The sequence below is a fragment of the Oncorhynchus kisutch genome, unplaced genomic scaffold (genome assembly GCF_002021735.2).
Source record: "Oncorhynchus kisutch isolate 150728-3 unplaced genomic scaffold, Okis_V2 Okis05a-Okis16b_hom, whole genome shotgun sequence".
Taxonomy (NCBI): domain Eukaryota; kingdom Metazoa; phylum Chordata; class Actinopteri; order Salmoniformes; family Salmonidae; genus Oncorhynchus; species Oncorhynchus kisutch.
This window is the reverse complement of record NW_022261982.1, coordinates 762,633-778,257: the sequence shown is the minus strand read 5'-3', so window position 1 is coordinate 778,257 and position 15,625 is coordinate 762,633. Positions and strand designations below refer to the sequence as shown.

The 15,625-nt window shown below is 43.4% G+C and overlaps 1 protein-coding gene across 1 annotated transcript; it reads left to right on the top strand.

The window, feature by feature from the left end:
- The first annotated feature begins 4,916 nt into the window (after window positions 1-4,916).
- LOC109885158 (homeobox protein GBX-2) lies at window positions 4,917-8,999 on the top strand. The gene is made up of 2 exons (XM_020477015.2): window positions 4,917-5,959; window positions 7,335-8,999. Exons 1-2 carry the CDS (start codon window positions 5,443-5,445, stop codon window positions 7,844-7,846), a joined length of 1,029 nt encoding a protein of 342 aa, XP_020332604.2. The 5' UTR covers window positions 4,917-5,442; the 3' UTR covers window positions 7,847-8,999.
- Window positions 9,000-15,625: the final 6,626 nt, after the last annotated feature.

Here is a 15,625-nt window from a genome sequence, read left to right as displayed (position 1 = left end):
GGGGGGAGCCTGGGCTACATGGTTGGAGTGGGGGTAGCCTGGGCTGGGGGGTTGGGGCTGGGGGGACCCTGGGCTGGGGGGTTGGGGCTGAGGGGACCCTGGGCTGTGGGGTTGGGGTAGGGTGGACCCTGGGCTGGGGGGTTGGTGTAGGGGGAGCCTGGGCTACAGGGTTGGAGTAGGGGGAGCCTGGGCTGGGAGGTTGGGGTAGGGGGAAGCCTGGGCTGGGAGGTTGGGGTAGGGGGAGCCTGGGCTGGGGGGCTGGGGTAGGGGGGAGCCTGGGCTGGGAGGTTGGGGTAGGGGGAGCCTGGGCTGGGGTGTTGGGGTAGGGGGAGCCTGGGCTGGGAGGTTGGGGTAGGGGGAGCCTGGGCTGGGGGGTTGGGGTAGGGGGAGCCTGGGCTGGGGGGTTGGGGTAGGGGGAGCCTGGGCTGGGGGGTTGGGGTAGGGTGGAGCCTGGGCTACATGGTTGGAGTGGGGGTAGCCTGGGCTGGGGGGTTGGGGCTGGGGGGACCCTGGGCTGGGGGGTTGGAGCTGGGGGGACCCTGGGCTGGGGGGTTGGGGTAGGGAGGAACCTGGACTGGGGGGGTTGTGGCTGGGGGACCCTGGGCTGGGGGAATGGGGCTTGGGGGAGCCTGGGCTGGGGGATTGGGGCTGGGGGGACCCTGGGCTGGGGCGTTGGGGCTGGGGGGAACCTGAGCTGGGGGGACCCTGGGCTGGGGAGTTAGGGCTGGGGGGAACCTGGGCTGGGGGGTTGGGGCTGGGGCTGGAGGGAGCCTGGGCTCCCACACATTCCCTTGGATTGGCTCAAGGAGTGGATCTGGATTTAGGCGGGTTTAGCGGTTAGGGGGGAGCACCCACCCCCCCAATATTAACTGACAGCTCACCTAATAGTAAAGTATGGTGGCGCTATGAGAGGCTGCCTTTTACACAGCAGTGACTTGAGTTATTCATATGAGGGACATTTATTGGTCATCATGAACATCAATAGGCACTGTGGCTACTGACTCGTATCAAGACTGTTATTCAAATGCACAAACAATATCTGGATAGGAAGCTAGCAGCAGTGAATGAACTATGGCAGCGACAAGAGACGGGACCATACGAAGGTCTCACATCAAGCAGAGGTTTGTCCATGCATGTTATTAACCTGGTACATTATACAGTCACTAAACATCACAAATCACTCACAGTGCTCTCATTCTACTAGATGGATCAAAGCTTACCAAAATGTATATGCACTTACAACTGTAAGTGGCTTTGGATAAAAGCCTCTGCTAAATGGCATATGTATTATTATACATGTATTATAAAGCTTAGCCAGCCGGAGTTGCTGGGGTTTGTTCAGTCAGGGCAATATTAACCAACGTTCCGATAGAAATACATTACTGTAGAGCCGATACAGTATGATTCTCTCTAATGGAGAATAAGGACTCACGGCAGCTCTATACATGACATTTCTATCAGCAACGTCCTTTCAGCCTTCTAAACATATTCTCCTGATGTTGATTCAACTAATTTAATTCCAGCTGTATCAACACACTAGAGGTTGTGAGTACACTCTAAGAAAACAACAAGCGCTATCAATCTAAAAGGGTTCTTCAGCTGTCCCCATAAGATAACCATTTGAAGAACTATTTTTGGTTCCAGGTAGAGACCATTTGGGTTCCATGTAGAACCCTTTCCACAGACGGTTCTACCTGGAACCAAGAAGGGTGTCATGGAAGGCTCTCCATCTAGTCATCTCTCCATTTCCTCTCCATCTACCCTCCATTTCTCAATCTGCCCTCCATCTCTCCATCTCTCCATCTCTTGCATCTCTCCATCTCTTGCATCTCTCCATCTACCCTCCATCTCTCCATCTACATTGCATCTCTCCATATCTTGCATCTCTCCATCTACCCTCCAGCTCTCCAGCTAGTCATCTCTCCATCTACCCTCCATTTCTCCATCTACCCTCCAGCTCTCCATCTAACCCTCCAGCTTTCCATCTAACCTACATCTCTCCATCTACCCATCTATCCTCAGCTCCATCTCTCCATCTACTCTCCATCTACCCTCCAGCTCTCCTAATCCATCTCTCCATCTACCCTCCATCTCCATCTTTCTCTCCATCTACCTTCCATCTAACCATCTCTCCATCTACCCTTATTTTCTTAATCTAGCCTCCATCTAACCATCTCTCCATCAACCCTCCATCTCTCCATCACTCCATCTACCCTCCATCTCTCCTGCATCTAACTTCCATCTACCCTCCATCATTCCATCTACCCTCACCTAACTTCCATCTCCTCATCTACCCTCCATGTCTCCATCTACCCTCCATCTCTCCTCCATCTCTCAAACTACCCTCCATCTAACCTCCATCTCCTCATCATCTCTCCATCTACCCTCAATCTTTCCATCTACCCTCCATCTCTCACCTACCCTCCATTTAACCATCTCTCCATCTACCCTTCATCTCTCCATCAATCCATCTCCCCTCCATCTCATTTCCATCTCCTCTCCATCTTTTCATCCACCCTCCATCTCTCATCTACCCTCCATCTAACTATCTCTCCATCTACCCTCCATCTCTCCATCTAACCATCATCTCTCCATCTACCATCCATGTCTTCATCTACCCTCCAGCTCTCCATCTACCCTCCTTCTCTCCATATACCCTCGATCTCTCCATCTCCCCTCCATCTTTCCATCTTCCTCTCCATCTAGCCATCTACCATCCATCTATCCATTACCCTCCATTTAACCATCTCTCCATCAACCCTCCATCTCCTCTACCCTCCATTTTTCATCTACCCTCCATCTCTCCATCTACCCTCCATCAATCCATCATCTCTCCATCTCTCCATCTACCCTCTGTCTCTCCATCTACTTTCCATCTCTCCATCAATCCTCCCTCTCATCTACCCTCCATCTTTCCATCTACCTTCCATCTCTCCATCAACCCTCCACTTCTCCATCTACCCTCCATCAATCCATCATCTCTCCATCTACCCTCCATCCCTCCATCTAACCTCCATCCACCCTCAATCTCTCCATCTACCCGCCATCTCTCCATCTAACTTCCATCTCCTCATCTCCCCTCCATCTACCCTCAATATTTCCATCTACCCTCCATCGCTCCATCTACCCTCCATCTCTCATCTACCCTCATCTAACTTCCATCTCCTCATCTCCCCTCAATATTTCCATCTACCCTCCATCTCTCCATCTACCCTCCATCTCTCATCTACCCTCCATCTATCTTCCATCTCCTCATCTCCCCTCCATCTCCCCTCAATATTTCTATATACCCTCCATTTCTCCATCTTCCTCTCCATCTCTCCATCTACCCTCCATCTCTCATCTATCCTCCATCTAACCATCAACCCTCCATCTCTCAATCTTCCTCTCCATCTCTCCATCTACCCTCCATCTCTCCATCTACCCTCCATCTCTCCATCTACCCTCCATCTCTCCATCTACCCTCCATCTAACCATCTTTCCATCAACCCTCCATCTAACCATAATTCCATCTACCCTCCATCACTCCATCTCTATATCTAACCTCCATCTCTATATCTACCCTCCATCTCTATATCTAACCTCCATATCTACCCTCCATCTCTATATCTACCCTCCATCTCTATATCTACCCTCCATCTCTATATCTAACCTCCATCTCTATATCTAACCTCCATCTCTATATCTAACCTCCATATCTATATCTACCCTCCATCTCTATATCTAACCTACATCTCTAACCTCCATCTCTATATCTAACCTCCATCTCTATATCTACCCTCCATCTCTATATCTACCCTCCATCTCTATATCTAACCTCCATATCTTCATCTCCCCTCCATCTCTATATCTAACCTCCATATCTACCCTCCATCTCTATATCTACCCTCCATCTCTATATCTACCCTCCATCTCTATATCTACACCTCCATCTCTATATCGACCCTCCATCTCTATATCTACCCTCCATCTCTATATCTACCCTCCATCTCTATATCTACCCTCCATCTCTATATCTAACCTCCATATCTACCCTCCATCTCTATATCTACCCTCCATCTCTATATCTAACCTCCATCTCTATATCTACCCTCCATCTCTATATCTAACCTCCATCTCTATATCTAACCTCCATATCTATATCTAACCTCCATATCTTCATCTCCCCTCCCTCGCTCCATCTCCACACCATCTCTCCATCTAACCTCCATCTCCTCTCCAGCTCTCACTTCATCTGAAGGCCCATTGGTAGCCTGGTCAGTAGTGAATGTGGACCTTCCACTGTTTGATCTAAGCTTCCTTTAGGTACAAGAGGACATAATATCAGAGAACAGTCTTTTCGTCATTCTGAAAAGGTGGAACAGGATTTTTTTAAATCAACACACACAAAGCAATAACACATGCATACACACACACACATTCAGTACTAGGGTTGCAAAATTCCGTTAACTTTCAATAGATTCCCTGGTTTTCCAATAATCCTGGTTGGAAGATTCTGAATTTCCTACTTATTTCCTCCAACCCGGACTTCGGGAAAACCAGGGAATTTATTGACAATTCACATAATTTTGCAACCTTATTCAGTACAAATAGTTATTTTTATGTTTTATACATTTAATGTAAGGAAGACAGTTGTAGTCAATATGTGTGCGTGCATATTACATGTGTAGCCTAGCTAATTCCCATTTGCATTATGGTCCCTTAGGATGTGTATAGCCTACGCTTTACAAATCCACATAATTGGCATTTATTTCCTAGACCCAGACCGAAGCCAGCCCTCACAGGTCTATGTGACGAATGACAGCAAGGCTAGCCCAACAGTTTAACAGCGACCAATGAAATGCGAGAGTGCGATGAGAGGGTGGTCCTTGCGAGTGGAAGAGCCGATCAAACAGAGGGAGCGTAATTTAAACTCCGTGCTTAACATCTGGATGTTGTAGAACGGAGTAGCATCACTCTACTCTCTAGAGTGAGTTAGACAGACGTGCGGAAACCGAGTATCATCAAATATAAGATTGTTGTTGTCAAATGGTCAGAACGTCAGCTACAACTCGAGGATATTGATTGGCACTTGGAATGGGCTTTGGCTCCCGCTATCGGAGCGCAAGGTAAACCAAAAGGGGCCACATGAGTTCTGCTATATTCGGAAACCACCACGGCTCCAAGTTGGCTGCTAATTCTGTTGATCTGGACACATCTCCACTCTCCAGTATCGTGTGTCGACCATCTGCAATGTTGATGGAATGGTTTTATTTAATCGCGAGAAACGAACAAATAATCACTGGATTACCAAAACGTCGACATTTCTAAGGTCGGTTGTCTGTCGAATAACAACGTTGTGAAGTTGGTGACTTCCGAACCCAAGGAAGACTGCAGGTGTCATCGCTCCCTTCCATTTCTCCAGTAACATTTCCTTGATTGACATTCCTTCCATCAGATCATATGAGTGCAGCGTTCAGCCCTTCGTTTATGATGATGCAGCGCCCACTGGGAAGCACCACTGCTTTCAGTATCGACTCTCTGATCGGCGGTCCCCCTCAGCCCAGCCCGGGACACTTCGTCTACACCGGTTACCCCATGTTCATGCCGTACCGGTCAGTGGTGCTCCCACCGCACCCTCCGCCGCCCCCTGCCCTGCCCCAGTCCGCCCTGCAGCAGGGGCTCTCGGCTACCCATCCGCACCACCAGATCCCCAGCCTCCAGAACTCTTTCTGCTCTAGCCTGGCTCAGGGCATGGCGCTCACCTCCACCCTGATGGCCAGCCTGCCTGGAGGGTTCTCGGCTTCACAGCAGCACCAGGAGGCGGCGAGGAAGTTCGGTTCGCAGTCTCTCCACGCCGCCTTCAATAAATCTCAGGACATTCTTTTGGATGGGGATGACGGAAAGACATTTCTAGGAAAGGAGTCCGCGACGCTCCCCTCCTCCTACCACGACTCAGAGCCATTGCAGTCATCCACAGGTACAGTAAACTCTGTTTTGTCTGGACTCTGCTGGACAGGGTGACTATGTTTGGGATGTGTGGCTGTCTTGTGCTTGGACGCACTAACTGTAAGTCACTCTGAACAAGAGCGTCTGCTAAATGACTAAAATGTCACCTAATGTTCTTGGATAAATTAGATATTATTTGTAAGTTGTAAAAGAGAAGTTCAAAGCGAACACTCGTATTTATTAGGCCTATTATAAAAATAAATAAATAAATAAATAATAGTGCACATTTGCGAGGTTCCTTATAAGAAGTAATTCGAACTCTAAACTTTATCTCATTAATTATGCTATTAGGCCTATTAGCTAACGGACCAATATTATCAATAGACCTACGTCATCAATGTACAAAAAAAGGACCCAAGTGCCATTTGAGGATAACGTATAAGTTCTACTCCCTCAGTGTTGGCGTAGGCTATATCCTGTGCATTTCACATCAAATGACAACGATTAAAGTATAGTGATAGAAAGTGGCAGTTGCCCCTGAGTGAAAAATGTCTTCTTTTTTTTTTTAAACAAATTCTTTACATGGACGCTTACATATTTTGTCTTGAGAAGCTTGACGTGATATCCGCATATCAAATACGTTTATTTCAGGCTTTTCAATGAATAGTGCCTGGGGGCAAACTAAATGACTAAATTTGCCTATTTTAATTGAAGGATGGGAAAGCGCCTGCAGTATTTGAATGTCCATAAAACTGTGATCAGAATTCAAAGCCGACCGAGTCATTTATATGAGGGTCTGTATGTATTATGAAAGCCGACCGAGTCATTTATATGAGGGTCTATATGTATTATGACATACATGTAAGAAACACTTTAACTCCGGAAGTGCGTTTAAGATATTGTATAATATAAATCAATAGATTTTGTCTCTAAAATGAATGGAATTATAGTAAGCGCGAGGCCTATTTCATACATGATGTGTCATGATTACAGCCGATAGGCCTAATTCGATAAATATTTACTTAAATATATGTTTACTAAAATAACTTTCACTTCACTTAAATACGTCCAGATACATAATATAATTTGTTCCTAATTTGCTCCATAATATAATAGGCTGTTGTTTTCCTCTAACACAATATGTAAAGTCTACTCGTGGGTTTTTACTCATGGAACGAAATGTTGATACAATACACACAACGTTAGTGATTAATCAAATGTAGAAGAAAAGTTGCTTGTTTTTTTAAAGCAAAATATTTATTTAAAAGTGTAATTGTGGTTATCCATTATATAAACTCATAAACGGTCGCATATCAGTCCATTATAGGTTACACATTGTCATTTACTTTTCTATTTTGAGGTCAATATAACCTAAACTAACCTGTTCTATTTCCTTACCCACACAGCCAGAACCCACGGCAAAGAAGACCCGAAAGAGGACGAATGTAATAGAAGAGATGAGAGCTTCTCAATGGACAGCGATTTAGACTACAGCTCCGACGACAACATGACGGGTAACTCGATGTGTCAGAAAGATGATGGGGAGGGTAACGTGGATGAGGGCGTCCACGGGTCCAACGGCACTGGCAGCACCACGTCTACCGGTAAGAACCGGCGGCGGAGAACGGCGTTCACGAGCGAGCAGCTCTTGGAACTGGAGAAGGAGTTCCATTGTAAGAAGTACCTGTCTTTAACGGAACGCTCTCAGATTGCGCATGCCTTGAAACTCAGCGAAGTTCAAGTCAAGATCTGGTTCCAGAACCGGAGGGCCAAGTGGAAGCGCGTAAAGGCTGGTAACGTCAATTCCAAAACCGGCGAGCCCTCTAGGAACCCTAAAATCGTGGTGCCTATCCCTGTGCACGTCAGCCGGTTTGCAATAAGGAGTCAGCACCAACAGTTAGAGCAAGCCAGACCGTAACATGTCTTTATGTTAAACCGATGGACGAAATACACATTAAGTTAATAACCCGGTTTAAAAACAGAAAAACAGCACACACGTTATTTTGGAATTGGACTACTGATAATCACACACCAACTTTATCCTTTGGTGAGTCTTTGTAAATCTTTGTAAGACAGAGGAGAGCAAATGAATTGATGGTACATTGCTTTTCCTCTGCATTACTGCTGAATCGATCCACTGATGGTAAACTGATTAAATACCAAGACAAAAAAACTCAAAAATGGTGACATATGTATCACCTTGGTTACGAGTGTAAATACCGAGATGGACCATAACTATAACCACCATGGGACCAAATTGAGGACATTACAACAAGACAACAATACATCCAATTGTACATTTCCGAGATATTGATTAAAAATATAACCTACTTTTACGTCTGTTAGATTTTCTTTGAGGTTTGTGCTGCCGATTCTGAAGGACCTTGCTTGTATTATTGTTGTTTTTGCAGCAGGCGCAAATCAGATCAGAATGAACAGCTTTGTCCCAAAAGGAGCACTTTTATCATTTCTCATTTTATCATGTACACGTAGCCTACAAATATGCTCAGACATCTCAACCATCAATCATCTCCAAAAAGCAAAGAGTGGCCCTGTAAAACCATCCTACTTCTGTTCTCAGTTTGAGTTTGTTTCCATTGTTTCATTCCATGGTTGCTTGAATGATTTTTCTTCATTGTGACTTTTTTCAACAGTCAAGGAGCACGCTGCTAATTTATTTAATATTGTGCAAAAAGTAACTAACATTCCATGACTTATTGAGTAAATAATAAAGTGTGCATTAAAGATGAACCATTAGCAATTGTCAACAATTTGTCAGTTTGTTTATTGTCATTCCATTTTTGTGCAATTCTATTTGAATTTGAAATCTTTAGCGAAATTACGCATGCGCGGGTTTACAGGTGCTTTCTTGAGTGCTGGGCTTCGAGTTGATCATGATATTTGATTTCCTTGGTTGATTATTATTTTCACCAATATATCAAATGTTCATTTGGGATTATTCAATTTGTTGTCTGCAAGTGACAAATATTATTTTCACAATCCACTAAGGAAGATAATTGGAAGATAATTGCGTATGTATTTTATCTTTGAATTAAAGGTGATTAACGACACGATTTCGTTTAGATTTAATTTACAACACAATTTATACTATAATTATTAAGACTATTACTTGTAATAACCATGTCATTATACTATTATAATGAATGACTTTCAGAATTATATCATTTTTCCTGCACCAACTGTGAGTTGTGCAGATATTGCTGAGGCAGGAGCAACTGTGAGTTGTGCAGATATTGCTGAGGCAGGAGCAACTGTGAGTTGTGCAGATATTGCTGAGGCAGGAGCAACTGTGAGGTTTACAGGTAATGCAGAGGCAGGACCAACTGTGAGGTTTACAGGTAATGCAGAGGCAGGACCAACTGTTTATCTCTCCGACAGTAGAGCCATGCAGTCAGCCAGGGAGGTGACAGTTTTACAGCTCTGCCCCTCTGCTCCAGCCACCCTCTGGAATTAAGGCCAACCTCGTCGCGTATGTTGGAGCAAATCAACCTGATGCATGCCAACAATAAATATGGAAGAAGATCTCGCTCGGCAACGCAATCTCGTGTTATGACAGGGGGTGTGTCCTATCAGCCAGGGTGAATGAAACTCCAAGGTTCCTCCAAGGCTGTGAGGAACACCAATTCCCATCCGAGTGAAACGTCACGAGCACGGCTGTTTAAGAAGGTCGCGGCCTGGTGTCTGCCTTGATTTTCGGCCTCACCTTGCCCCGGGCCCAGAGCGCCTCATTTACCGGGACAAAGAGGTGACGTGTAAGCCTCCCAGCGCGCCAATTGCTTTGCCATTTAATATTTACATCTATTGAGGTGGACAATTTCATAAATGTATTTTGATAAGATTGGCGACTAAAATACAACGCAGGCCTACTTGCAGGACTTTCCCCTTGTGATCTCTAAGGACATCTTGTTGGTCTCTGTCATGTTCCGCACATGAATAGCCTGCGTTAAGCTCCATCTGTCAGCGCTACCACAGTGGGTCTATAGCCTACCCTAAACATATTAAACCGTTTCAAATGTCACTAGGCTAAATTATAAAATAATACATTCTGATAATGTATTTATCGGTGTTATATAAACGAATTTAAAACAATATTGGTTATTATATTTCGCCTTTCTTGGAATAGGTTGGATATTAAATACTCTAGACTACACATTTTAGGACAAATATATTATTTAAATAAACTTTTTTTTAAAACAATGTTCTTAAAAGCAATTTGTAAAAAAAATGTTTTTAACAAACACATTTGGAGTTAAATAATATTGTCTACTAGACCTACTGTATATAAATGATACAAGTAAAACCCTCTATTCCAATGAGTATTGATTAAGCCCACAAGTGTCCTCAAATAAGACAACCATCATTCTTTCACAGCTAAAGCATCCTCCAAGATGTTGTTGCAGTAGTTTAACGATCGTTCTGTCGTGTAACCCCTCTCCGTCTCTCTGGCAGCATTTAGACAGCGCGCTATTCCCCCCCGGCAACAACAACGCTATTATCGTCACGCGCATCATTTAACCCAGGCAAGCGCCGCACGTCACGCACCTGAACAACATTTTGATGTCAGTCATCGTTTGTAATTCGCACGCCATGATAACGCTGTTATATCTTCAAAATAAACTAGAGGAAATCGGCTTTGGATCCTGACATAAAAACAGGCAATTTAATTGACATGGAATTAATCTTGTATTATGAGGCCTACCGCCTATCCAAATCATAACGTTTACAGTCGCCTCTATTCAACCCACGTAAAATGTATTTTCCCTACTGATTCATCGTTGGAAATTCCCCAAGCACATTTTTTGATTATTAAATTGAAATCCCAACTCGTCATAGTAGCAGAAAGAGTGAATTACTGTGAAACTCAGATTTATTGCGGCAGCTCGCGCTCTGGCTGAGCATCACTGACAGGCCTGGCTACAAGATGAGCTCTCATGACCCGCTCTAGAGGAGTGTGTGTGTGTGTCTGTTGTCTTCTATTCCACACAAACTCGTGCACACCCCGACAGAGATCCACTCAGGCATTTGATTACTGGATACTTACCACAAAATATGTCCATTACACAATTACTCAAATACAGATTTGCTAGATTAGAATGTATTGAAAGAACACACACTGAGCAATTTGTGTAGCCTACTTGAGGAGGATGTTTGACAGAGAAAGCGATATGAGTATCGAGGTGAGAGGGAGAGATCTGACAATTGCCCCGCTAACTCTAATGAATTTTTTTGCAAATTGTAATCAAGCCGGGCCGTCGCGGTTGGCTGATAAATGAGGCCCAGGGGGATTGGTTGGGACCTCCGCTTTTCACTCTAGCATGTCCCCCCTGCACTAAATTAACAGCAACTTGTCGAAGCTTCAAATGAACCCCCAATGATTAATTCTGATGGAAAGCGAGCCATGAGACTCGCGTGACCTAATAGGCTCTGGCTTGAGAATGCTGCTACTGGAAATGAATACTCTATAAACCCCACATACACCAAGCTATACACACATCTCTCTCTCCCCAATTCAATTTAAGGGCTTTATTGGTATGGGAAACTTAGGTTTACATTGCCAAAGCAAGTGAAATAGATAATAAACAAAAGTGAAATAAACTAAAAATTAACAGTAAACATTACACTCTCTCCCTCAGTATCTCTCCCTCCTTCCGTCACGTTCTGACCTTTATTTCCTTTGTTTTGTCTTTATTTAGTATGGTCAGGGCGTGAGTTGGGGTCGGCAGTCTGTTTGTTTTTCTACGTTGGTTCTTGTGTTCAGCCTAGTATGGTTCTCAATCAGAGGCAGGTGTCATTAGTTGTCTCTGATTGAGAATCATACTTAGGTAGCCTGGGTTTCACTGTTGGTTTGTGGGTGTTTGTTTCCGTGTGAGTGTTTGTTGCCACATGGTACTGTTTCGGTTTTCATCACATCGTTTATTGTTTTGTATTTCAGTGTTTAGTTCGTTTTTAATAAATCGTCATGAACACTTACCGCGCTGCATCTTGGTCCGATCCTTACTCCTCTTCAGACGAAGAGGAAATCTGCCGTTACACCTTCAGTATCTTTCTTTCTCTCTCATACTGTAGGTGCAGGCCAACATATAGCAAATACACGACTAATATCAACAGAAAGATACATGAACTAATACACTACTAATATCAACAGAAAGATACAGGAACTAATACACTACTAATATCAACAGAAAGATACAGGAACTAATACACTACTAATATCAACAGAAAGATACAGGAACTAATACACTACTAATATCAACAGAAAGATACAGGTCATCTCATTATTTAATTATACAAAGATTACCAGTAATTGTTGCAACAATATTTAATGTACCTCAGTGCAAATAGTCTCACTGAAGAGGTTCGACTTTGCTAAGGACAAATACATTTTCTTCTATAAATTGTTACCATCTCAATCAAATCCATTATATAGTAAATGTTCAGAATAACTTAAATTCTTCATTTGCAAGAGTCAGAAAACATACATATCATTCACATCCACATTTATGAACGTATTCCTAAATATTTTTTATACAACTAACATTCCACAGGAATCTTGAGTGATCATCTAATTTGTATCTAAATTAAAAACATGTTTTTTTACTGCATAAAAGTTTATTATTATTGAGAAATAATCAACTATTTGCTTGGAGAACGTGTTCCTTCAAAAGAGGGACTTCATTAAAATACTAAAACTAAGTTTTGCGGGAAGATTTAATCCACACTGAAGTCATTTCAAATGCAAATGAAAATATCTTTCTAGATTCAGCATTTTACATTAAGTTGGTTATTTCAGGTTCAGGTATGAAATATAATTATTATATTGTCCTAATTTGTCCACCACTTTTAGCAAAAAATACCATGAAAATAACTATTGGGAAAATAATATTCGATCATTTCCATTTCACCGAGAAAAAGACGTGTATAGGCTACGTCGTTTTCAAGTAATTATTTTAATTGATTTATTTCTTAGTTATTTTCAGTGTTCGATATATGGAAATTGTGTGTTGAGGATGAAAATATATTTCTTTAACATAATTTCAGATTCAATTGGGGTTGAGACAATTCCAAAACAAATTCAGTCTATCCAGCAGATTAATTGCAATTCCACACAACATTTTTTTAATTCATTGCGCATTTTTGCACTTCCTGAATTATAGTTCAATTGAATTCATGAATTGATCATTTTATTAAAGAAACTGACAACCTCAACCCAGAGTAAAGCATTAGTCATTTATACGGTCTCTATATCCATAGTATGCCCTGTCGGTATGGTTCACCATGGAGACAAATGTCATAACCAAACAGGGACACAGTCAAATACCTAGCTACTGGTCAGTCTACTGAACGGTTTCCTTGGCCAGGTCCCCTGTAGCTATCTGTCCTCTGGATCGCGCTGCTTCAGGCTCACACCATCACTGCACCTAGCTACCGTTCACGCCTCATTCGGCCACTCCCCTTGCATTCCTAATAGTTGTGTCTCTCGGAGCAGAGCGGTCTGTGCTACCCAGTCCTCTGCTCTACGACACCGTCCGACTCATCTGGTGCACTGTGTGTGTGTCTATCCTCTCGTTGAGGCCATAACAATAAACACTGAGTTCGTACTGATTCCCAACAACACAATGCCTGGGTTGGGACAGAATACAGCGCTTTACATCGACTTGCCCTTTGAAATGTACTTTCTGAGCCTTTACTTAGTAAACTGCTAAATGGGCATTTGAATGTATTTAAATATGAGGAAACTGATATCCAATAGAACCCCAGTCATCTGGAAAGCCCCCCCACCCACAGCATTACCTTTTACTGAGAAACCACTCTACCCCCCCATCCCTTTCATCCCTCAATTCAATGCAAGTGCTTTATTGGTATGGGAAACATATGTTAGTGAAGTAGATAAACAAAAGTGAAATAAACAATACAAGTTAAGTAAACATTAGTTCAGTAAACAAGTTCCAAAAGAATAAAGACATTACAAATGTCATTATGTATATGCACACATTCTCTGTCCCACACAACATTAGTTTACATAGTAACCACTCTGTCCCCCACAACATTACTGTTTACAGAGTAACCACTCTGTCCCCCACAACATTAGTTTACAGAGTAACCTCTCTGTCCCCCACAACATTACTGTTTACAGAGTAACCACTCTGTCCCCCACAACATTAGTTTACAGAGTAACCTCTCTGTCCCCCACAACATTACTGTTTACAGAGTAACCACTCTGTCCCCCACAACATTAGTTTACAGAGTAACCTCTCTGTCCCCCACAACATTACTGTTTACAGTGTAACCACTCTGTCCCCCACAACATTAGTTTACAGAGTAACCTCTCTGTCCCCCACAACATTAGTTTACAGAGTAACCACTCTGTCCCCCACAACATTAGTTTACAGAGTAACCACTCTGTCCCCCACAACATTACTGTTTACAGAGTAACCACTCTGTCCCCCACAACATTACTGTTTACAGAGTAACCACTCTGTCCCCCACAACATTACTGTTTACAGAGTAACCACTCTGTCCCCCACAACATTACTGTTTACAGAGTAACCACTCTGTCCCCCACAACATTACTGTTTACAGAGTAACCTCTCTGTCCCCCACAACATTAGTTTACAGAGTAACCACTCTGTCCCCCACAACATTAGTTTACAGAGTAACCACTCTGTCCCCCACAACATTACTGTTTACAGAGTAACCACTCTGTCCCCCACAACATTAGTTTACAGAGTAACCACTCTGTCCCCCACAACATTAGTTTACAGAGTAACCACTCTGTCCCCCACAACATTACTGTTTACAGAGTAACCACTCTGTCCCCCACAACATTAGTTTACAGAGTAACCTCTCTGTCCCCCACAACATGACTGTTTACAGAGTAACCACTCTGTCCCCCACAACATTAGTTTACAGAGTAACCACTCTGTCCCCCACAACATTAGTTTACAGAGTAATCACTCTGTCCCCCACAACATTACTGTTTACAGAGTAACCACTCTGTCCCCCACAACATTAGTTTACAGAGTAACCTCTCTGTCCCCCACAACATGACTGTTTACAGAGTAACCACTCTGTCCCCCACAACATTAGTTTACAGAGTAACCACTCTGTCCCCCACAACATTACTGTTTACAGAGTAACCACTCTGTCCCCCACAACATTACTGTTTACAGAGTAACCACTCTGTCCCCCACAACATTACTGTTTACAGAGTAACCACTCTGTCCCCCACAACATTAGTTTACAGAGTAACCTCTCTGTCCCTCACAACATTACTGTTTACAGAGTAACCACTCTGTCCCCCACAACATTACTGTTTACAGAGTAACCACTCTGTCCCCCACAACATTAGTTTACAGAGTAACCACTCTGTCCCCCACAACATTACTGTTTACAGAGTAACCACTCTGTCCCCCACAACATTAGTTTACAGAGTAACCACTCTGTCCCCCACAACATTACTGTTTACAGAGTAACCACTCTGTCCCCCACAACATTAGTTTACAGAGTAACCACTCTGTCCCCCACAACATTACTGTTTACAGAGTAACCACTCTGTCCCCCACAACATTACTGTTTACAGAGTAACCACTCTGTCCCCCACAACATTAGTTTACAGAGTAACCACTCTGTCCCCCACAACATTACTGTTTACAGAGTAACCACTCTGTCCCCCACA